The following is a 22,688-nucleotide window of genomic DNA, read 5'->3' as shown; positions in this document are numbered from 1 at the left end:
CCAGAGCCTGCAGAGTGAAGTTGCAGAGTGATCACACCAGGTACCTGCTGCAGGAAGTGCATGGGGTGGTGGCACCCTGCTGCTCTTAGGTGCCGGTATCTAGACAGCACCAGGGTAAGAGTCCCCGGCTTAAGAAAGCCCGAGCGCAGGCCCAGGCCGAATATTCGGAGCAGGGGCAGGGTTTGGTTTCGGGTCACGGTGGAACTCGCAGGACCTGGAAAGCCTGGAAAGCCAACCTCGACCTCTTCAGCCACATTCACCACATAGTCCTCTCCTATGTACCTGGAAGCAGAAAATATCAGTTTCAGGCTCGCTTGCTGAGCGAGCCAGTCCACAGGTCGTGGCAGCCTTTTGGAACTGCAGCCCGTCCACCAGCCCCACCCACCTGCTCTTGGGGCTCCCGGGGCCATCTAGTGGACTCTGGAGCTTGGCGGCCGAGGGGACTGGAGCTGGGAAGGCCAGGTCCGCTCTCGCCTGCCACTCTTGCGGGCGGGGCTCAATCCATCCATGTCTCTGAATGCAGACTTGAAAAAATTCTATGGAGGGGCCTCCGACGACAGGGCCTCACAAGAGACCGTGGAAGGTCGATGGCTTGGTCTGGCCTCCACCTCTACAGCGGGCTTGAGTTCGGATGCGGCCCATCCTCTCCCGTTCTCTGCGGAATCCCGTTTGGCTCCTGCGGGCGGAAGGGCATCACTGCTGGTCGACGTGCCGGGGAAGCCCTAACACTTGGACTGAGTTGCAGCTATGGTCACACCACTTTCTTCTGGAACTGTGGTCAGCCCAAACCTCTGCAGATACAATCTCCAGTGAACGGTTGCAGCGCCATGCATGACCATGATGACCCTACTACTGCCGCCAGTGTCCTGGAACTTTGCCTCAGGCACCTGGGCCAAATCCCATCCCTTACGGATGGATGTTCCCGGAGCCCCAAAGAGAGGAAACCACGTATATAGAAGTGGCCGCCAGAGGGCGCCCGAGAACCTGCGCGATTGTCAGTTGGATGGATCTGGATCACTGGGCGGCGACGGCGCGTCTGCGGTACGCCCACATCTAGTCCCGGCGTGCCTTGGAGCGCGTCTCTTGCCCAGCCGGGCGTGGAGGAGAGGTGAAGGGTTGCAGGCAGGCCGCCCTTCATATTACTTCCGTCCATCCCCTGGCGCAGCTTAAGCCCAGCCTGGGAGAGCGCAGGCGCCACATCAACCGGTGAACAGGAAGCCCCTGGTAGACACAGCGGGAGTGGCTGCATTGGTCGAACGCGGCCTACAGCCCTGCCACATGCTTCGGAGCCCGTGGGCTGGAGGCGCCGAGAACTCACAGCGTGAGGACTCAGCCACCCTTGGGCCCTTGAACCCACTGGTGGCACCTTGGTCAAGGCCCTGGAGGCACTAGAGCAGGCGGGCAGCACCAGCAGAAGGGCAGGGCCGGGTGTCTGATCGAGGTCAAGCCCGGAGTGCAGACTGGTTCAACTTTCTTGACCACAACCACCAGAGGGCACGCCAAACTATCCGGCTGCAAAATATTTCAATTTCGTGCAAAAATATTACCACGCCTATTACGGAGCTGATCAACAGGTCACAGCGACCTTCTGGAATTGTGGTCCGCCCACAAGCTCCCCACACCACCCCATCGTCCTTGAGTTCCCAGAACCATCTGGTCGACCCCGGAGCTTCGTGGCAGAGGCCAGGAGTGTGAGCGGGCGGGCTGAGCGCAGCTTCCCTGGTTCTGCCGTGTGGGTAGCAGCTGGGTGGTTGTCTCTGGATGCGAACTTGGGAAGATTCTGCGGAGGCACCTCCGACGACCATGCCTTATGAAGGCTACAAGCTGGCCTGTGTTCCCTACCCCCGTCTCTACGTATGGCTCGGCCCGTCCCCACCTCAGAAGCGGAACCTGGAAAATTTGGTAAGTTGAACCTGATGACCATGACCTCCGTGGGTACACATTCAGGAGGGGTGCGCCCTCCCCGTCCTCCTCTGAGAGCAGGGGCCGCCCATCCACGTCTTTGGTCCAGGACTTGGAAAAATTTTTAGTGCCGCTGACGCCCGGATCCCACGCGTTCCCCCGGTCGAGCCTGTTGTGCCCTCCACGGCCGCCCTGCACAGCCTGGCCTCCACCTTTAGAGCGGGCCGGCCTTCCTGCGCTAGACACCGTCTCCCTTCCCCGTCAGATCCCCAGTCGGTCACCACAGCGGAGGAGCACAGGCCAGTGCTGGTGGACCCATCTGGATGGGGCATTGAAGCAACATTCACACCCATAACCCTGCAGGTACAATCTCCAGCAAATGGATGAAGCGCCAATGCCCGTGCATGACCAGGACGATCATGAAAGTACCGCCGGCCTCCTGGAACTCCACCCCAGGATTCCCGGCCAAATCCTATCCCTTACCGAGCTCCGGACAGAGGAGAAACTACCTGTCTAAAAGTGGCCGTCAGATAACGCCTCGTGGTGCATCTCTCATCTGTCCTGGGGCGGAGAGGCGAGATGATCAGAGAGCCACGTATGCCATGAATGTCTGTTCCTCGCCTGGCGTGCCTTAAACACGGCAGAGCAGGAGCACAACATTTATCATTAATACAAAACCCCAAGGAGAGCCCGGTGAGGACACCAACACCCGGAGATGCTGCGTCAGCATCGCCACCCCTTTCTCTTGCATGGCTCAGAGTCTGTATGGTGAGAGCCCACATAGGCATCGGACGCTATAGCCTGGAGACTGCACCACGGTGGTGTCCCCGGATGCACAGATCTGGCAGTGGGGGCAGAGACGGGTGTCAGGTTGTGGTCAAGCCCAGGGCCTTGCGTCCCCAAACTTCCAACTTCTTTGACCACAGACAACGTAGAGCGTGTGGGCATCCATATAGCAAAAAAATACCAATTTCTGGCGAAAAAAAAAATTACCGCTCTTGCTGACGGGGACGATCCACAGATTACATAGCTTCCTGGCACGGCGGCTGGACACCAGCCCCATCGCAACACCCCATGACTCCTTCCCCCGGAGCTCTTGGGGCCACCTGGCGGCCCGAGATGGAACCGCAGAGCGGGTGGAAGCGAGCGGGCCGTGCGTGCCCTCCTTGGTTAGCCCGCACGGGCTCTGTAGGGAGGAAACTATATAAAAGCGGCTGCCAGAGGGCGCCCGACAACCGGCGCAAACGGCGGTGGGACGGATCCTGATCACTGGCCGGCGAGGGCGCACCGCAGGCCCGCCAGATGCTCGACCTGCACCTGGTCCACCGGGAAGTCCTATTACCAACCTTCCATCCACGAACTATGGACTGTATATTTTTACTTTCTGCCCAATAAGGGGGTGTCCTTACCTAGTTCCTTCCTGCCACCGTGGTCATAAAGGCACAGTCCCAGTTCCTCTCTTTCTGCTTTCTGACCCCCCTGCTTGTGGCAGGCCTCACGTGGCCCTACATGGCAGGCTATGCTTCTCTTTTCCAAGAAAACTATGAGTAATAAACGGTCTTTCGATGGTATTAGCCTCTTCTGTCATCACTCAGTCACCTCCATTAATTAAAATCCCAAGGGCGCGGCTTTTACACAGTTGTAAAACTGGCAAGAGGCTATACTTGCATCTCAAAGAGAAGAGAAAGAATTTAAAATTAGAAGTTGCTAAGAGAAATGCGCTACGGAAAGATTGGAGGAAAGTTTCTGTCCCCTTTTTGCACCAGGGAGATTATGTTTTTATTTTTAATTTGTTTTTTACTCTTACACCCTTTCCCCATATTTCCTGTACACTAGATATTGATGAGATGGGTGGTTCAGGTGTTGTCCAGGTGGACAGTTGTGCAACGATGACACTCCTGGAGATACATGGGGTGAGACGGGTCTGTGATAATGACATGGAGGCCTCTGCACATACATCCCAAGGACACTGTGACAAGTGTGACACACTGACACCCCTCAACACAGCCTACACATATATATATTAAACCACATCTATGATAGAAGAGACATGTGATACACATGAGACACACAACGGGCATACGCAACTCCCACCAGGGGCATGTGGGAAGTGGGGGAGGTGCTGACCCACCTCAGCAGCTATGAGGACACAAATGCACAAATACTTTGGGGAGACTTGTGAGACAAGCATGAGATATGGATGCCCAAAAGCCTGGGGTGTGGATAACACACACAATCACGCAATCTCCATGAACCGAGTGTTACTAGGTGGTCTTAACCTGGCTTGGAGAGAACAACCATCCCTACACCCTATCCTTGGCCCCACCCATGCAAGTTTGATGATGCCCTGGTGGTGGTCAGACAGTGAGCCAGTGCACACCTTGGCACAACCTGGAGACACACATTTGAAGACTGAATGTCAACACAGTGACACGTAATGGGAGGAAATCAGCCCAAGCTTGAGTAGCAGGAAAACTTCACTCAGAAATGGCGGCTAAGAAGGTTCAAGAGTCAGAGTCTGGGGGGGTAGGGCTGTAGTCAGGGGAGGTTTTGGGCTCTATTGGAGGGATCAGCATGCATGAGTCGGTTGCAGGAATAGTGGACCAAGGCTGTTCTGAGAGAGGAGGAACCATTTTGGTGGGTTATTAGCTATTGTTTGGGTGGAGATGATCATATAGCAGTGTGGCCATCTCAGGCAAGACCAAATTCTTTCCTCTTTCTGGTATTTAATGGGTTATTTAATCCTGAATAGACAAGTATTCCCACAATGCTCTTATCAGTCAGGGTGTTTTGAAATGCCTCCTCTGGGGTTGCCTTCGGGGCTAATTTCAAAGCTGCATGAAATAATTAATGTGAACATTGCTTTTAAAAATTATTGTCTAGATTCTTTTGTAGTTCTAAGCGTGATGATTGGGTGTTCATGCTGTTGCGTGAGATGTTCCTCCCTCAAACCTTGTTATGACATCAGCACATTACCTGTCTGATGTGAAAAAAAAATTATGTCTAGAAATATATAAAAATAATTATGTCCTCACTTTGAGCCCTCCTTAGAGCCTTTAATATAATCACATACATACTTTATGTTGCTAAAGTTGCCATGAACCCTCTTTTGTGGTGTTTTATCATTATTGAACACACCCCTTTCAGTGAACAAAATTCAATTTTTACATAATTTATAGTGTTTTCAGGATAGCGTGTACAGTTTCTATATTGTTGGAGGAAGGAAGTTGTCTTCTGATGCCCCTTCTCTCTCTGTCTCCTCTCAGAAGGACTGTCTGGGCTATAGCTGTATCCACACACGTAGCTGAGCCCTAAGATCTGTGAGAGTCGGAGATGTTACTTTCAGGAAACACTTCTTGATTCAAAGCAGAGGGCTAGCCTTTCCATACTTTGGAGCTCTTTGGCACGAGGTGGCCCATGAAGACTGCCTGAAGCAGGAGTAAGATACGCTCCGTGGGTGAAGGACCCTTGGAGGTTTATTCTTTCATCTTCTATTTTCCTCTGTCCAGCGTTCATATATGTGGGCACTCATGGGGGCCAGCCGTGGCCTTGCTTCTATGAACCAAAGTGTCAGGAGACCTCTGTCCTTTTCCCACACAGCAAGCACTGCGTTCTCTGTAGTGCAATGATATGCATGACAGAGATATGGGCCCCTGCCCTCGGGCAGGGAAGGAGCTCATCATTAAGTATGGTAAACACATGTGGAAACAGATGAGTGCAATGACATTCCTGCTGCTGTGACAGAAATGTATCCAGAGTTGATGAGACAGAGGAGAGTCGAACCTTCAAGTCATGGCATGGTGAGCAGGGGTAGCGTTCCCTGGAGTCTGAGAGCTTTGATTCTTGGCATGGAGAGGAATTAAAACCCTTCTAAACTTTGCCAATAACCAGGGGGGATGCCATTAACTGTTATTCTTCAAATGGAAACATCACTTGGTTGTGTCCTCCCCAGGGCTTCGTGTCATTCTCAGCAAACGTGAGAATGTGTAAGGCACAGGGAAATAGCAGACATAAATGAAAGGTAGTATAGAGGTGGAGCCCCTGAGCTGGTGTGTCTGGTAGATGACCTACTACGTGAGGAGGCACAAACCATCCACACGGGGGCAGCATCACGCTCCCACTTTGGGGCCCTTTTCAAAGAAGCAGCAGTTTCAATACACTTACACAGTTTTTTACTTACAGATCCCAGAAATGCAGGGGCAGGAGGCTGCAGGAGACAGATAGCTGGATAGCAAGCACCTATTACTCATAAGGTGGTTGCGGCGGTGGTCACTAATTTTTCATGGGCTCAACTCTGAGTGGTTATTTTAAAGGCTCTGGGAAAATCAAGGCGGGGATCTTGTGGTGGGAATCCTAAACTCTGCTCCTCATCTAATGTCGGGACTCTGGTGTCAGTCGGGTCGTCACACAGTGAAATGCGCAGGGGGTAACTCAGAATGGCTGTTTCCTCATCACAGGGCTGAGTTGTGTGCTCCAAATTCATGTGTGGAAGCTCACATGGGTATCTTAGAATGTGAGTGTATTGGAAGACAGGGCTATTAAAGAGGTGATTCAGTTCAAATGAGGCTAATTAGCACGGGCATTAATCCAATCTAACTGGTGCCTTACAAGAAGAAATGAGGACACACACAGACACTAGGGGTGCCTGTGCACTAAGAGGCAACAAGGTGGCAGCCAACTGCCAACCAAGGAGAGAGGCCTCTGGGGAAACCAACCCCTCCGGCACCTTGTTCTTGGACATCCAGCCTCCAGAATGATGAAGAAGTAAATTTCTGTTGTTTCGGCCACTCAGTCTGTGGTATTTTGTCATGACTATCTTAGAGAACTATTACAATTACCCATTCACTTATGGATGAGCATTTGCAGAATTTTAAAATTTTGTTACCAGCTGTTAGTTTTTATCAGGAAAGATGCTGTTGATGTGAAAATTCAAGTACAAGTATTTCTGTGGACACAGTTTTATTCTTCTTAGGGATATATCTATAAATGACTGTTGCATGATAAGTGAATATTTAGCTTTGTGAAAATTACCACTGTGTTTTCTAAAGCGGGTGTCACATGCGGCATTCCCAGCGATGTATGGGGATTCTTTTATACAACTTCACAGACTTAGTATTGGCAGTCTTTGAATGTGACCATTCAAATGAATGTATGCCTGTGTTTTTTGTGGTTTTATTTTGTATTTCCTTATGATTAATGATGTTGAGCATATTTTCACATACTTAATCATTCACGTATCTTTGGTGAAACATGTAATCAAAATTTTTGTTGTTAAATTGGGTTTTCTTGTTATACAGTTTATTTTAAAATTCTGGATACTAGTTATTTATCAGATATATTTTGCAAATATTTTTCCCTGGGTATGGCTTGCATTTTTAACTTTATTAAATGTGTCTTTTTAATAGCAAAGTCTTAATTTTGGTAAAGTCCCAATTTATTACTTTATTTTCTCTAGATTTTGATTTTTATGTCCTTTGTAAAAACATTTTTTTTGGTCTAACTCATGTTCAAAGAGTGTTCCAATACATTATCTCCTATCATTTTATATATATCCATTTCAAGTTAATTACTAAGTTGAGTAATTCAAGTAATCAGTAAGTTAATTGGTAAATAACTTGAGGTGTTTTGAAGTTTTTTTGTTATTTGTCTTATGGATGTCATAATTTTAGAGGAATCTGTTGAAAACATTACTCTTTTAGTCTTGAAATACTTCTGTAATTTTATTGAAAATAAATTGACAATATATATGTAGTTCTATTTCTGGACTCTATTTTCTTTCTGTGTTTAGCCTTTCAGCAATATTATACTTTTCATTAGTATAGCTCTACAGTGATTCTTAAATAAGATGCAATCTTTCAAATTTGTTGTTCATTCCAAAATTTGTTTGGGGTATTTTAGGTCCTTTGAATTTCCACATGAATTTTACTATGTTTGTCAATATTTATCCGCCCCCCCCCTAAAAAAATCACTGGTAATTTGAGAGTCGTGTGAACCTATAAGAAAATTAAGAGAAAAAAATTAAAATGTTAAGTCTTTAAATTCAGAAACGTGGTATGTCTCAGTAATGTTTTATAAATTTCAGAGTTCTTGAACATATTTCTAAATATTTCACATCTCAATACTATTGTGAGGAGTATAGTTTTTCAATTTCCAAACATTCATTGTATATTGACATTCTATCCAGGGACCTTGATTAATTTAACTTATTAGATCTATTAAGCTTTTTGAATAGATAACGAAAGATTTTCTGAAGATAAGCATGTCATCTATGAATGATGACAATTTTGGTTCTTCCTTTACAATTTGTACAACAATTTGTTTCCTTTCATTTATGTCACTAGCACAGAACTTCAGTACAATATTACACAGAAATTTTGAGTGGACATCCCTGTTTATTCCTAATGTTAGGGGGAAAACATTCAGACTTTCGCCATTAACTATAACCTTAGTTTTAGGTTTTTAACAGCTTCTCTATACCGGGTTAAGGACATCAATTCTCTGATACCAACTACCGAGAGTTGGCATCCGTCTCCACAGGTTTAAGGGCTCAGTCCTCCAGAAGAAAGCCTTCACTTCAGATGTCAGCTGGTAGTTACTTGCACTTCTGACCAACTGACTATCATTTCAGGGGTTCTCATTAGCCCCTCAGGATAAATAATTTGCTAGACTAACTCATAGAACTTACTAAATGTGCTATACTTATGATTCCGCATTTGTCATAAAGAATACAACTCAGGAACAGCCAAGTGGAAAGGATGCACAGGACGAGGTCGAGGGTTTGGGGCTGGATGTACAGGTCTCATGAACTCTCCCTACTTGGTTTTGCTATCAGGGTAATATTGATTTCACAAAATTAGTTGGGAAGTGTTCTATGTTATTACTTTTTTTTTTTTTTAAAAAGGGTTTGATTGAATAGTAATTATTTCTTCATTAAATACTTGGTAGAATTCATTAGTGAAGCCATCTTGGCCTGAAGTTTTTAGTGAGAGGGCTTCTTACGTTTACACTACTAGTAATCTGGAAATACTAATAGTCTTTAATGAACAAAGGATTTTTCAGATCTACTTCTTGAATGAGCCTGGCTAGTTAGTATCTTTCAATCAATTTTTGTCCTCCAATCTCCCATTTACTGGAAAAGAGTTGTTTGAAATAATCACACACCATCCATTACGTTTTAAAGATATCTAGTGCTATACCTTCTTTTCTCATATTTGTCATATGTGATTTCTGTCTTTTTTTCTGATGTGGCTGGAAGTTATCATCAATTTTACTAATTTTTTCAAGGTACCTGTTTGAGGAAGGTGTAGTTCATAGATTTTCTTGAAAAAAAGAAAAGGTACATAAGACTGATTCTCAATACACTGGACATGAGGCAAACAACAATGACCTACTACCTCAGGTTACTGTGAAAATAAATTCTCAGGCTGCATGCAAGGATGAGGAATTGAGGCAGCCTCCAAATGTCACCTTGAGTTAAAGAGACAAAACTTGAAGTCTGGAGTCCACAGAACACAGTACAGGAGAGAGAAAACTTCAGAGAAATATGGAGAGTTGCCTCAAGTACTGAGCTGAGTACTAATCTGTACATGCGTGTAGGAAACCACCAGAGGATGAGTACAGAAACACCTGAAAGGTGTTTCCAAGGCTCATTTGGAGAATGAAATAGTCCTTGTTCCAACTGGCTTGAGTGGGAAACCTCATAATTAATTCTTTAAAAAAGCATCAAGTAGAGAATGTAGAATGGTTGTGTCTCAGCAATGGGAGGGAAAAATTAGCCTTAAGATGAATACTGCATAGTTCCATCTAAGAGTGTTTTGAATCAAGACTCTAAAAGGTCATATTGTTTCCAAGAAACTTAACCATGTAACAACAACAACAACAAAATCAAGAATATCTATAGAAATACAAAAGAGTTCAGTATCCCCAAAAGGCAAAATTCAGTGCCCAATCAAAATTATATCACATTAACAATACTGGACAAGGTAGATTTTGGAGCAAAAGATATTAAAATAAAGAGATCTTATTCATTAAGTGGAAATATAGTAAAAAATGGTTGTACACACAATAAAAAGGCTCAACATATACAGAGCAAAACCTGATAGAACTAAACACGGACATAGACAAATCTACTTTTATATTCAAAGTTGTCAACAATGCTCTTCGAATAACTATCGACACCAACCTCCACATCTATAAGGATAGAGGAAACATAGCATTATCAACCATCTTGATGTAGTCAACATCTGCAGAACCTGCCACCAAACAAGAATACAATCATGAAAACTGATCAAGGACAAATGAGAAATATAGACATTACCTATCAGAAATAAGAGAGGTGGCACCACTACAAATTCTGTATTAAATAACAGAATAGTTTGAAAAATTAGACTACTTAAAAAAAATAAACAAACTCCTTGAAAGACAAGAACCACATAAGCTCACTCTAGGAAAAAAAAAACTTTTATAGTTCTATATCCACTATGGAAATTACATTTGTAGTTACAAACCTTCCCATGAAATAAACTTTAGGCCCAGATACTTCACTGGTAAATTCTAGCAAACAAGACAGAACTGATACCAGTTCTTCACAAACTCTTCCAGAAAATTGAAGAGTAGGGACTACTTAACCAATTTATTCTGTAAAGCCAGCATTATACCAACCAAATCCAGGCTTTAATTAATGTCCCTCATTAGCATAGATGCAAAAATCTTTTTAAAACTACAGCGAATAGTCATGTGCCATTAAACAACATTTCAGTCAACAGACTGTGTATATAATGGTGGTTCAATATTATAAGAGCTAAAAAATTCCTATTGCTTAGTGATATTGTAGTCATAAATGTCAAAGCAGCACACATTACTTGTGTGTTTGTGGTGATGCTGGAGTAAACAAACCAACTGCTCTGCTAGTTGTATGTAACACATACAATTATACACACTGTATAATACTTGATAATGACTGACTACCTGATGAGGACCTTTGTCCAGGCTATTGCTGCAATTCAGGAAAGCACTGAGAAGATGCTGATGCAGATCACAACACCTACAACTACATCAAGAATCTTGCTTGGGCTTTGGGTGATGTCACCACAGAGTGTGTGACTAGCATCTCAAAGACACTCAAGAGGTTCGTCTGTGACTTCAAAGGATTTGCCAAGGATGAAGTTACAAAAATCAACAAGGCTGTAGTTGAGATGGCAAACAACCATACCCTGGGTGTGGATGAGGATGACATTGAAGAGCTCCTAGAGGTGGTTCCTGAGGAACTGACCAATAAGTTGTTGTTGGAACTGGAGCAGGAGCACAAAGCTGAAGAGGCAAGTGCAAAGGACCCTGCAGAAGAATCCTCCCCTTCCCCCAACCCCCAAAAAATCAGTGAAGGGTTTAGCAGAACCTTTTGGGAGACCTCAAGAAGCTCCTTAAAAAGTTTGAAAGCATGGATCCCCAACACCAAAAGGTTTTAGTAGAACATACATGGTGCATTACCTGCTTACAAGCTAACTTATGACAAAAAAAAAAAAAAAAAGGAAACCATCATGGGCATATTTCTGAGAAGAGGGACACCTCAAGAGTCTCAGGCAGGTCCTTTAGGTTGTATTCCAGAAGGCAGTCATCACAGATGACAGCTCGTATATTACTGGCCCTGAAGACCTTCCAGTGGGACAAGATGTAGAGGTAGGAGACAGCGATACGGATGATCTTGACCCTGTGTAGCCCGAGGCCAATATGTCTTACTTTTTAACAAAAAAGTTTAAAAAGTGAAAAAAATTTTTTTCAATAAAAGCCTATAGGACAAAGACATAAAGAAATATATAAAGAAAATATTTTTTGTACAGCAGTACAATGTTTGCCTTTTTGTCTTAAGATGTGTTGTTATATTTGAAGTTTTTTAAAAATTAAGTTTAAAAAGTACGAGTTACAGTAAGATTAACTTATTATTCAGGAAATTATAAGTATTTAAAAATAAATTTAGTGTAGTCTAAGCGTAGTGTTTATAAAGCTTACAGTAATGTACTAGGCTGTCACACTCACCACTCATACAGAACAACTTCCTGTCCTGCAAGCTAAGTGCCCTATACAGGTGTGCCAATTAAAAAAATCTCATACTAAGGAATGAACTACTGATGTACAGAACATTGATGAATCACAAATAATTATGTAGAGTCAAAGAAGCCAGATACATAAAGTGTTAAATTATTCTCTCTGTATATCCATGTATAATTCTAGGAAATACAAACAAATCTAGTAACAGAAAGCAAGATGAGTGGGTACATAGGTATGGGTGAGGGAGAGGGTTATAAAGGGAATAAAAAAATTTGGTTTACAAGTGCAAACATGTATTGAAATTTACCAAATTGTACACTATAAATATACGCAGTTTACTGCAGAAAATCTTTGGACCGATTGCTTTGACAGTGACCATAGCCATGAGACACAAATATGGGAGCCTGGAGAATTTCTGTAAGCTCTCGTACCAAAGCTACAGTGACGGAAACATTTGTGGCTACACCTTTAGAAGAGTTACATTCCCTACAGTTTGCTGCAGTCTCCAAACTCCCTATTAATCAGTGTCTCTGTGCTAATTATGATTCTTAGTCCTTTTATGGGACAGTTATGTCTGCTTACTGAATAGATTTCAGGGATGCTGGCAGGTCCCAGGAGGTCAAGTCCTCAAGAGGGCTGGGAAATATGAGGCCTTGAGCAGCAATGCCAGGTAGGCTGAAACTAGAACAGCTGTTCTTTGCAGTTCTACTCACACCACTGATACACAAGTTGGCGCTCTCACAACAGCTGCCCATGCCTTGGTGCTGGCAGAGCCCATTTCTGTTCTCATCCCAACCCACAAAGTCAACGGAACCCCAAGATTAAAGGTAGTTTAAAAAATAAGGAATTTGTTGCAAAACCAGAATATTGAGGCAGCCAATTCCCAAGGTAGGTGACCTGGAGGCTGGACAAATCTATCGGAAATGCTGTGAGACCACCAAAGTCCATGAAAACTGGGAACCCTACCTGCAAGCAGCCAGCAAAATAAAGCTTGCATCCTTCTGGCCCAAACTGGGTCACGCCTATGTTTAAACCAGCTGGGGGCGGGGACAGGAAGAAGGGAGGATATTCAATGGGTTCAGAACACTGGGGTTGGGGAAGTCCCCAGGCCTGCCTACCAAAGTGTGCTGGGTGACTTATGCACAATTGACGAACCTGCCATTGCACAGATTGGTGGCTTCTTTCAGACATTGGCAGTGATAGAACTCTGGCAAGGGCCCTGGGTGACAAAGGTGACAAAGTGCAACACTGCTCCAGAAAGCTTCTCGTGGAGCTGGCCCTCAGAAGGATCTCCCTGGGGTGGGTGTTCAAATGAATGGGGTTCAATTTCCAGTTCCTTCAAAGGCAACTCACAGAGCTTCTCCCTGGCATTAATCACTATGGTGAATGAGGAGGTGGCATACGCCCTGCTAGCCTAAGGCCTTCCTCCAGTGTGCACTTTCCAGTGTCGAATGAGGGAAGCCCTCTGTCTGAACGCTTTCCCACACTCGCTGCACTTGTATGGCCTCTCCCCAGTGTGGATTCTGTGGTGCTGGACAAGCACGTGTTTGTGGCTAAAGGCTTTCCCACACTCGCCACACACATAAGGCTTTTCACCGTTGTGAACCCTCTGGTGTGCAATAAGGTCAGAGCTTTGGCTAAAGAACTTCCCGCACGCAATGCACTCATAAGGCCTTGCCCCTGTATGAACACCCCAGTGCTTAATTAGTCTATACTTGTGGCCAAAGTACTTCCCACACTCGCTGCACTCATATGGCCTCTCTCCAGTGTGGATGCTCTCATGTTGAACAAGTGTGGACTTGTGGCTGTAGGCTTTCCCACATTCGCTGCATTTGTAAGGTCTTGCTCCAGTGTGGACTCTCTGGTGCACAATAAGGTTGGAGCTGTGATTAAATACCTTCCCACATATACCACACTCATAGGGCATTTCTCCAGTGTGAATGCGCTGGTGCTGAGCAAGTATGGGTTTCCGGCTGAAGGTTTTCCCACACTCGCCGCACTTGTACGGCCTCTCTCCGGTATGGACTCTCTGGTGCTGGACAAGTGAGTCTTTGCGGTTGAAGGCCTTGCCACAGTCGCCGCACTCGTAATGCTTCTGTCCACTGTGAAATGCCTCCATGCACTTGGTGTTACTGTGCGGCTTCCACTTACTGTGAGGACTACGGTGCTGGAAAATCCCTGAGTTAGTTGAGAAGTCCTTACAATCTTCCCCAGCCATTAAGGATATTTCCAATGGTCGGACAAGGCAGCTGTTCAAAAGAAAGTCCTGGCCCTCGTCCCTTCTGAAGGGTTTTTCTCCATTGCGCTGCTTCTGGGGGTGAAGGTTTGCACTGAACCAGAACTGTTTCCCACACACTTCACATCCATATGGTTTCTGCCCAGTGTGTGTTTCCTGGTGCTCGGCCAAGTGCAAAGTGTCTTTCAAGACTGGGCCACATGTCTCACAGAGGTGGGCTTTCTGGGTTGAAGGGACTGCTTTGGGAGTCCTGATCTGTGATACGCCTTCTACAGAAACCTTCTGCTCGAAAGGTATTTCCTCTTCTTCTATTCTATGCCAGCAACCTGAAATCAGACAAATGCTGGTGAAGTGCACACTGACATTGGTGGGAGGGGTGGTCTCGTTACACATGTGTCTACGAGGACTAAGGGCAAGGTCACAGGACTGCTGTCAGGACAGAGGCCCAAGCTCAAGGTGTAAAGTTCTGCTATTCAGCAGTTGGCATCTATAGGTCACAGAAGGGAAGAGGCCTTGACTGGGAGAGGATGCAATCATGGGGTACAGCCCAGGAAAGCCAGCGGCTCCAATGAAATCATCCATAAACAATTTCAATGAGGCCTTGGCTACTGGGGACAGTTGAGAGCTGTGTAAAAGAGTGTGTCCCCTGAAGACAAACAACTGAATCGCTGGTATTAAAGGACTATTTGGGGTCCATGTACCTCCCATAACACATTAAGTACAGACCAATGTTGGGGAGCAGTTGGGGAGAGGAACAACTGAAACGTGGAGACAGAGGAAGGGAACAGCCAGAGGCCAAATGCCAGAGCATACATGACAAGAGTGTAAATGGGAAAGCAAAGACAGAAATGAAGTGTGGCCAGTGGCCTTGGCACTACAACTGTGGGCACAGAAAGATTAGAGAATGATTGGGACCCAGTCCCAACATGACACCTCTCCCCAGCTCCACTCACCAGGGCCATGCCTATCCCGAGCCTCTCTGGTCATGGCCGGAGTCATGTCTGTCCAGTGAGATACCTGGGCTTTGCCATCCAGCTCCAGGCAGGCAATCCCATGGGACATGGAAGATGCATATCCTAAGGAAAAGACCAGAAAGGTAAATGGGCAGCACTGGTCTGGGCAACCATCCCTCAAAGAAGAGAACGAAATGTTATAAAAAGTCCAGTGGTCCCAGCAAGTAATAATTATATTGGTCCCTGAAATTCCTGACACAGGAAGGCCACTGGAAATGTCAGCTAGAGGATGGGAGAAGCTGGGGCACAAGGTTGCTGGGACAGAGGCACCCAGTCAGGTTGAAAACAAGCTGGATATGATCCACTGGGGGACTATCAGAGCCCTTAATCCTGACTCTATATATGTCAACCTTCAGGGCAGTAGGTGTTGGGACTGCTCAGGAGTCAGAGGTAGCAGTGCACACTTGGCCTCCGCAGTACCTACTCCAGGAAACTGGGGAGGGAGGCAGTGCCCATGGCTCTGATAAAGGAAGGGCCAGGCTACCCCTGGGAAACAGGGATGGGCAGAGCCCAGGCCAGGACACTGAGCCAGATGGGAGGGCCTTACCCAGTGAGGCCGTAAGCGCAAAGGTCTCCAGCATTACGTCGCGGTACAGGAGCCTCTGAGTGTCATCCAGGAGCCCCCACTCCTCCTGAGAGAAGTACACGACCACATCCTCAAACGTCACCTGCTCCTGCCACAATGAGGAGAGCTAAGTCCAGGAGCAGCCTCTCTAAGGACACCCTTTGTGCCCCCACAGGTCTCCCTCTTCCTACCTAACTCAGAGGAAATACCAGGACCAGGTGTCATGGGGTCTGCTCTGTCCTCATGATCCTTTGGTCACTGTGCCTTTGGTCACAGCAACAAAAGGCAGATGGGCAAAAAGACACCACCTAAGCTCTGGGCCTGACATGGAGGGCCACCTTGCACCTCTCTCCCAGCAGCCAGTCTCCTGGGGTTGCTAAGATCATGCTTACCAGATAACCAAAGTTGAGCTCAACTTTCTCCCTTAAGCCCCCTATACCAGGGCCCACAGGCCATCAGTTCACACTCCTCTGCACATGCATATCGCTCTTTTGGATTACTCTGCGTTTCACAACTCTATCCCCAACCTGGTCAGCATCCATCACCTTCCCAGCTCACTAACTGCACTGCTGTTGTGATGTGTAGATTCTCTCCTAAATCTATCTATATGCCATCGTCTACCCTTTGGACATCTTCATCCTAACCAGTCATGTGTCCAGCAGCTCACTCGACAACATGTAGTATTCTCTGGAACATCTCAGACTCTTCATATGGTCACAAATAAACTCCTGATATCCACACCGAGTAACTGCTACCATTGACTTACCCACCTCAGCCGATGGAGCATCTGCCCTTTCAGCTGAAAAGGCCTAAAACCATGGGGTTACCTTGTTTTCTCACATCGGAAAATCTAATCCAGTCAGTTCTCCCTTGGCCCATCTGTTATTACCACCCACGTAGAATATTAAAGCAGCCTCCTCCCTGGTCTTCATTGTAACTCCCTCAACACTCACCAGTCTGCTCTCTACCTGGCATCCAGAGGACACCTCGTAAAACCTGGATGAGATGACCCCGCTCCTCTGCTCATCTGCCATGGCTACACCACCCTCAGAACAGAGGCTCACCTTGTCAGCTGGGCTTTTCAGGCTGGACTTCTGCATTTGATTCCTACTAGACATGGTGAACATCTGTAGTTTCATGAACACTACCATCTCAGTCTCACCTCCAAGTATTTGCACATGCTGATTCCTGTGCCTTGAACAACCTTTAACACCTTATTCCAATGGTTACCAGAAATGGGAACACTTCCATGTAACCCCTGGCTTGGACTCAGAACTCTGGGCCTAAGGTTTCTCCAGGGTCTTCACACTCAAGAGTTGAGAGAGTACAAGTAAAGTGTTCTAGGACTCCACAATCCTGCAAACCATGCGGTTGGGGCGATATTTCCAATGGTTGGACAAGGCAGCTGTTCAAAAGAAAGTCCTGGCCCTCGTCCTTTCTGAAGGGTTTTTCTCCATTGCGCTGCTTCTGGGGGTGAAGGTTTGCACTGAACCAGAACTGTTTCCCACACACTTCACATCCATATGGTTTCTGCCCAGTGAGTGTTTCCTGGTGCTCGGCCAAGTGCAAAGTGTCTTTCAAGACTGGGCCACATGTCTCACAGAGGTGGGCTTTCTGGGTTGAAGGGACTGCTTTGGGAGTCCTGATCTGTGATACGCCTTCTACAGAAACCTTCTGCTCGAAAGGTATTTCCTCTTCTTCTATTCTATGCCAGCAACCTGAAATCAGACAAATGCTGGTGAAGTGCACACTGACATTGGTGGGAGGGGTGGTCTCGTTACACATGTGTCTACGAGGACTAAGGGCAAGGTCACAGGACTGCTGTCAGGACAGAGGCCCAAGCTCAAGGTGTAAAGTTCTGCTATTCAGCAGTTGGCATCTATAGGTCACAGAAGGGAAGAGGCCTTGACTGGGAGAGGATGCAATCATGGGGTACAGCCCAGGAAAGCCAGCGGCTCCAATGAAATCATCCATAAACAATTTCAATGAGGCCTTGGCTACTGGGGACAGTTGAGAGCTGTGTAAAAGAGTGTGTCCCCTGAAGACAAACAACTGAATCGCTGGTATTAAAGGACTATTTGGGGTCCATGTACCTCCCATAACACATTAAGTACAGACCAATGTTGGGGAGCAGAACAACTGAAACGTGGAGACAGAGGAAGGGAACAGCCAGAGCCCAAATGCCAGAGCATACATGACAAGAGTGTAAATGGGAAAGCAAAGACAGAAATGAAGTGTGGCCAGTGGCCTTGGCACTACAACTGTGGGCACAGAAAGATTAGAGAATGATTGGGACCCAGTCCCAACATGACACCTCTCCCCAGCTCCACTCACCAGGGCCATGCCTATCCCGAGCCTCTCTGGTCATGGCCGGAGTCATGTCTGTCCAGTGAGATACCTGGGCTTTGCCATCCAGCTCCAGGCAGGCAATCCCATGGGACACGGAAGATGCATATCCTAAGGAAAAGACCAGAAAGGTAAATGGGCAGCACTGGTCTGGGCAACCATCCCTCAAAGAAGAGAACGAAATGTTATAAAAAGTCCAGTGGTCCCAGCAAGTAATAACTATATTGGTCCCTGAAATTCCTGACACAGGAAGGCCACTGGAAATGTCAGCTAGAGGATGGGAGAAGCTGGGGCACAAGGTTGCTGGGACAGAGGCACCCAGTCAGGTTGAAAACAAGCTGGATATGATCCACTGGGGGACTATCAGAGCCCTTAATCCTGACTCTATATATGTCAACCTTCAGGGCAGTAGGTGTTGGGACTGCTCAGGAGTCAGAGGTAGCAGTGCACACTTGGCCTCCGCAGTACCTACTCCAGGAAACTGGGGAGGGAGGCAGTGCCCATGGCTCTGATAAAGGAAGGGCCAGGCTACCCCTGGGAAACAGGGATGGGCAGAGCCCAGGCCAGGACACTGAGCCAGATGGGAGGGCCTTACCCAGTGAGGCCGTAAGCGCAAAGGTCTCCAGCATTACGTCGCGGTACAGGAGCCTCTGAGTGTCATCCAGGAGCCCCCACTCCTCCTGAGAGAAGTACACGACCACATCCTCAAACGTCACCTGCTCCTGCCACAATGAGGAGAGCTAAGTCCAGGAGCAGCCTCTCTAAGGACACCCTTTGTGCCCCCACAGGTCTCCCTCTTCCTACCTAACTCAGAGGAAATACCAGGACCAGGTGTCATGGGGTCTGCTCTGTCCTCATGATCCTTTGGTCACTGTGCCTTTGGTCACAGCAACAAAAGGCAGATGGGCAAAAAGACACCACCTAAGCTCTGGGCCTGACATGGAGGGCCACCTTGCACCTCTCTCCCAGCAGCCAGTCTCCTGGGGTTGCTAAGATCATGCTTACCAGATAACCAAAGTTGAGCTCAACTTTCTCCCTTAAGCCCCCTATACCAGGGCCCACAGGCCATCAGTTCACACTCCTCTGCACATGCATATCGCTCTTTTGGATTACTCTGCGTTTCACAACTCTATCCCCAACCTGGTCAGCATCCATCACCTTCCCAGCTCACTAACTGCACTGCTGTTGTGATGTGTAGATTCTCTCCTAAATCTATCTATATGCCATCGTCTACCCTTTGGACATCTTCATCCTAACCAGTCATGTGTCCAGCAGCTCACTCGACAACATGTAGTATTCTCTGGAACATCTCAGACTCTTCATATGGTCACAAATAAACTCCTGATATCCACACCGAGTAACTGCTACCATTGACTTACCCACCTCAGCCGATGGAGCATCTGCCCTTTCAGCTGAAAAGGCCTAAAACCTTGGGGTTACCTTGTTTTCTCACATCGGAAAATCTAATCCAGTCAGTTCTCCCTTGGCCCATCTGTTATTACCACCCATGTAGAATATTAAAGCAGCCTCCTCCCTGGTCTTCATTGTAACTCCCTCAACACTCACCAGTCTGCTCTCTACCTGGCATCCAGAGGACACCTCGTAAAACCTGGATGAGATGACCCCGCTCCTCTGCTCATCTGCCATGGCTACACCACCCTCAGAACAGAGGCTCACCTTGTCAGCTGGGCTTTTCAGGCTGGACTTCTGCATTTGATTCCTACTAGACATGGTGAACATCTGTAGTTTCATGAACACTACCATCTCAGTCTCACCTCCAAGTATTTGCACATGCTGATTCCTGTGCCTTGAACAACCTTTAACACCTTATTCCAATGGTTACCAGAAATGGGAACACTTCCATGTAACCCCTGGCTTGGACTCAGAACTCTGGGCCTAAGGTTTCTCCAGGGTCTTCACACTCAAGAGTTGAGAGAGTACAAGTAAAGTGTTCTAGGATTCCACAATCCTGCAAACCATGCGGTTGGGGCGGGGATGGGATGGAGGAGAGCACTGACATCCTTCCCTCACCTGCATAGGATCCATAACTACTTCCGAGTCCATGGGAACCTGTGGGAAGAGGGAGACTGTGAGACAAGAAATCATGAAGGAGCCTCACGGGGTCATGCCTGTTCACTCCTCCTGCCCTGCCACAAAGACCTGGGGCGCTCTACCTTCTGAGCCTGGCCACCTAACAGCTGTGTTACCTCGGACCACATCTCACTCTTCCTGTGCCTCAGTCTTCATCATCTCCCCATCCCCACTCCAAGTCTGTTCTCTTCAGAGCAGTGTAGGGAATTAATACCCTCAGATCGTGCCTTCTTTGTTTAGAACATTTCATGACTCGTATCACCCTCAAACTGAAGGCACAGCTGCTCAGGCTGACATTCCAGACCGGACTCCTTGCATTCTTTGATCCTGTCACACACCAAGGCCCCAGGATTCCCGAACGCTCCGGCTGTGTCGCACCGCCAAGCCTACATGCTGGCCCCTCGGTACGCCCTTAGACAGCCCATCATACCGGCTGTCGGAAATGGGATCCAACCACGAGCGCCCCCATCGTTTGGATACAGGGGCCCTCGTGGCCTTCATTCGAGGGCTTAGATTTCAGAGATTGAGGTTGGCGGAAGAGCCGGAGGCGCAGCCCCTACCTGCGCCGGGTCCATCAGCGCAGCCTCCGCCATCAGAACCTGAGGAGAAGAAAGGGGATAACTTGCGGGAGACAATTGGGAGGAGCGAGGCTCGGGCGGCTGGGTCACCTGGGAGGTGTCACAGCCGATCCTCAGGCCTACCTCTGTTCACAGAAGTACCGCCTCCTCACGCGTTTCCCTCTGGTGTCACCTCTAGTCTAACCCTGCGTCAGGGAGACGGATGTTGTGAATTAACCAAAAGCAAACAAAATGTCCGCCCAAAAAGGAAACGGGAAGTCCCGCCCTAACATCTTCTGCAAGATCAGAAACGCCTCTTCCCTGGGCCTTCATTGGCCTGACGCCGCCGACGTCTCTAGGTAATGTAGTACCCACAGTACCAACGATGGAGATGCACATCGCGCGAGACCTCCAGGGAAAAGGTCAACCCGCAGAACTGGGGAATGTTTAGTTTTGAGACGTAGGCGGAGCTTCGTTTCCTCTTAAGAGAAGCCTCAGCCATATTTCCAGGGAGCGTAGTCTGTAATTTATCCCAGAAATGCTTAGGAACATGTTGTTTCAAGCTTCTTCATGCAAAGAATGCTCACCAAAAAATCAAATGGACGCACGCATGCTAATTTCACTCTGACCTCTAATAACTGGAAGTTCGTAAATAGTATGTTGTTAGCAAATAAACACATGTAGCCTGAAGCTCTAGAGTTACTTTTGTGAGCATCAGCATTTTGGATCAGGACCAACAGAGAAAAGACTCTAGACACGGACACTATGTGAAACATGGAGTGGGGATGCTGGGATCTGCTGAAGTCTGTGGACAATGCTTGTGTCTCTGGTTATTTCAGAAAACATTTCTGCCTGTGTAATTATGTCAAAGCCAGTGAATAACACTTTTTTTTTTTTTACAGGACAATACTTCTTACTCCGTATAGAGATGTACGCAATTCCATTTATGTATCTTACAAATATCTGAAAAGAAAGGTGATATACCAAATGTCATTTGGCAATTATGTGAGCAAGAACAAGTCAGTGCAGAAGAAATAACCACCAAACTAAATTTCTATATGCAGTAAGAATGCCTTTCAAGAAACTGTGACATAAGACTATTTGAGGCCAAAAATAAGGAATGCAGTGGAAAAGAATTCCACAGGAAATAAAATTCTAAACATAATATTCAAGTCTAAAGAAGGCTGAACCCAGACGAAAGGTCTGCAATGAGAGAAAGAATGAGGATTAAGAGACGTACATCTTTTGATTAAAATAACTGTTCATTTGCTGTGTAAAGCATGACTATATCTCCTTATGGAGTTAAGATGATGGACTTTCCATGCACAACCACAGAACATACATTGAGAGGAGGCTAATTTATTAATTGATAAATCTCTTATGTTTCCAGGTAACTGATATAAGGACAAGGATGAGTCTTGTCCCAGAAACACCAGCCTTCAGCTTTATTTATTCTCTAAACGTGTTTCCTGGGCACCTACTAAGAAATCAGAACAGGAAAAGCCCTGCCAGCCCACACAGAGGGTGGGGTTGGGGGACTGTCATTACCTGAGCCTTGCTTCATCATTCCAACCACCCACAGGTCCTGTCACTTCTGCTTCCAACATCTCCAACTCCATTCCTTCGGGGCAGTCTACCCACAACACATTTCGGACTATACTAAAGCCTCTGTCCTGCCTCCAACATCAGGTCTTGCTCTGCCTCAACTCATTCTCCACACATCAGACAGAAGGTGATTTCAAAACAAATCAGGTTCTGTTTGGTAGATTCGGTGGATTAGAGCACATTGGTGGCCAGAGAGACAAGGGCCTGAGTCTTCTCTGTTACCTGCTCTTCAATTTTAGCCTCAGGGTTGGTAACATGCTCCCCATCATCAGTTAGCATCGTTTATGCATGACCTTGCCCTGTCTGTGGTCAGCCTCATTGTATATACC

General features: G+C 46.8%; 1 protein-coding gene and 1 non-coding gene across 5 annotated transcripts; one reads left to right on the top strand and one right to left on the bottom strand.

Annotated features, from left to right (window-relative positions):
- Window positions 1–4,785: 4,785 nt before the first annotated feature.
- LOC111731260 lies at window positions 4,786–4,888 on the top strand. Its single transcript, XR_002777039.1, has one exon. It is a non-coding gene; the product is annotated as a small nucleolar RNA U13 (small nucleolar RNA).
- Window positions 4,889–12,074: 7,186 nt separating this feature from the next.
- On the bottom strand, window positions 12,075–21,014 carry LOC105304861 (zinc finger protein 772-like). Of its 4 annotated transcripts, none has more exons than XM_011379158.2 (5): window positions 20,899–21,014; window positions 20,758–20,796; window positions 20,138–20,176; window positions 18,702–18,828; window positions 12,075–14,508 (listed from the first exon to the last, which is right to left on the bottom strand). In XM_011379158.2, the coding sequence occupies exons 2-5, from the start codon at window positions 20,788–20,790 to the stop codon at window positions 13,361–13,363; spliced, it is 1,347 nt and encodes a 448-aa protein (XP_011377460.1). In that variant the 5' UTR covers window positions 20,791–20,796; window positions 20,899–21,014; the 3' UTR covers window positions 12,075–13,360. The 4 variants fall into 4 exon arrangements, with proteins under 4 accessions (XP_011377460.1, XP_023378521.1, XP_011377459.2 ...); XM_023522753.1 differs by lacking the exon at window positions 18,702–18,828 and adding an exon at window positions 15,136–15,258 and having other exon boundaries at window positions 20,899–20,904; XM_011379157.2 differs by lacking the exons at window positions 18,702–18,828; window positions 20,138–20,176; window positions 20,758–20,796; window positions 20,899–21,014 and adding exons at window positions 15,136–15,258; window positions 15,743–15,869; window positions 16,923–17,102.
- Between the last annotated feature and the right edge of the window lie 1,674 nt (window positions 21,015–22,688).

The sequence above is a fragment of the Pteropus vampyrus genome, unplaced genomic scaffold (genome assembly GCF_000151845.1).
Source record: "Pteropus vampyrus isolate Shadow unplaced genomic scaffold, Pvam_2.0 Scaffold357, whole genome shotgun sequence".
Classification (NCBI taxonomy): Eukaryota; Metazoa; Chordata; class Mammalia; order Chiroptera; family Pteropodidae; genus Pteropus; species Pteropus vampyrus.
Note: the sequence above shows the minus strand (reverse complement) of the source record. Positions and strands in the feature narration are given on the sequence as shown.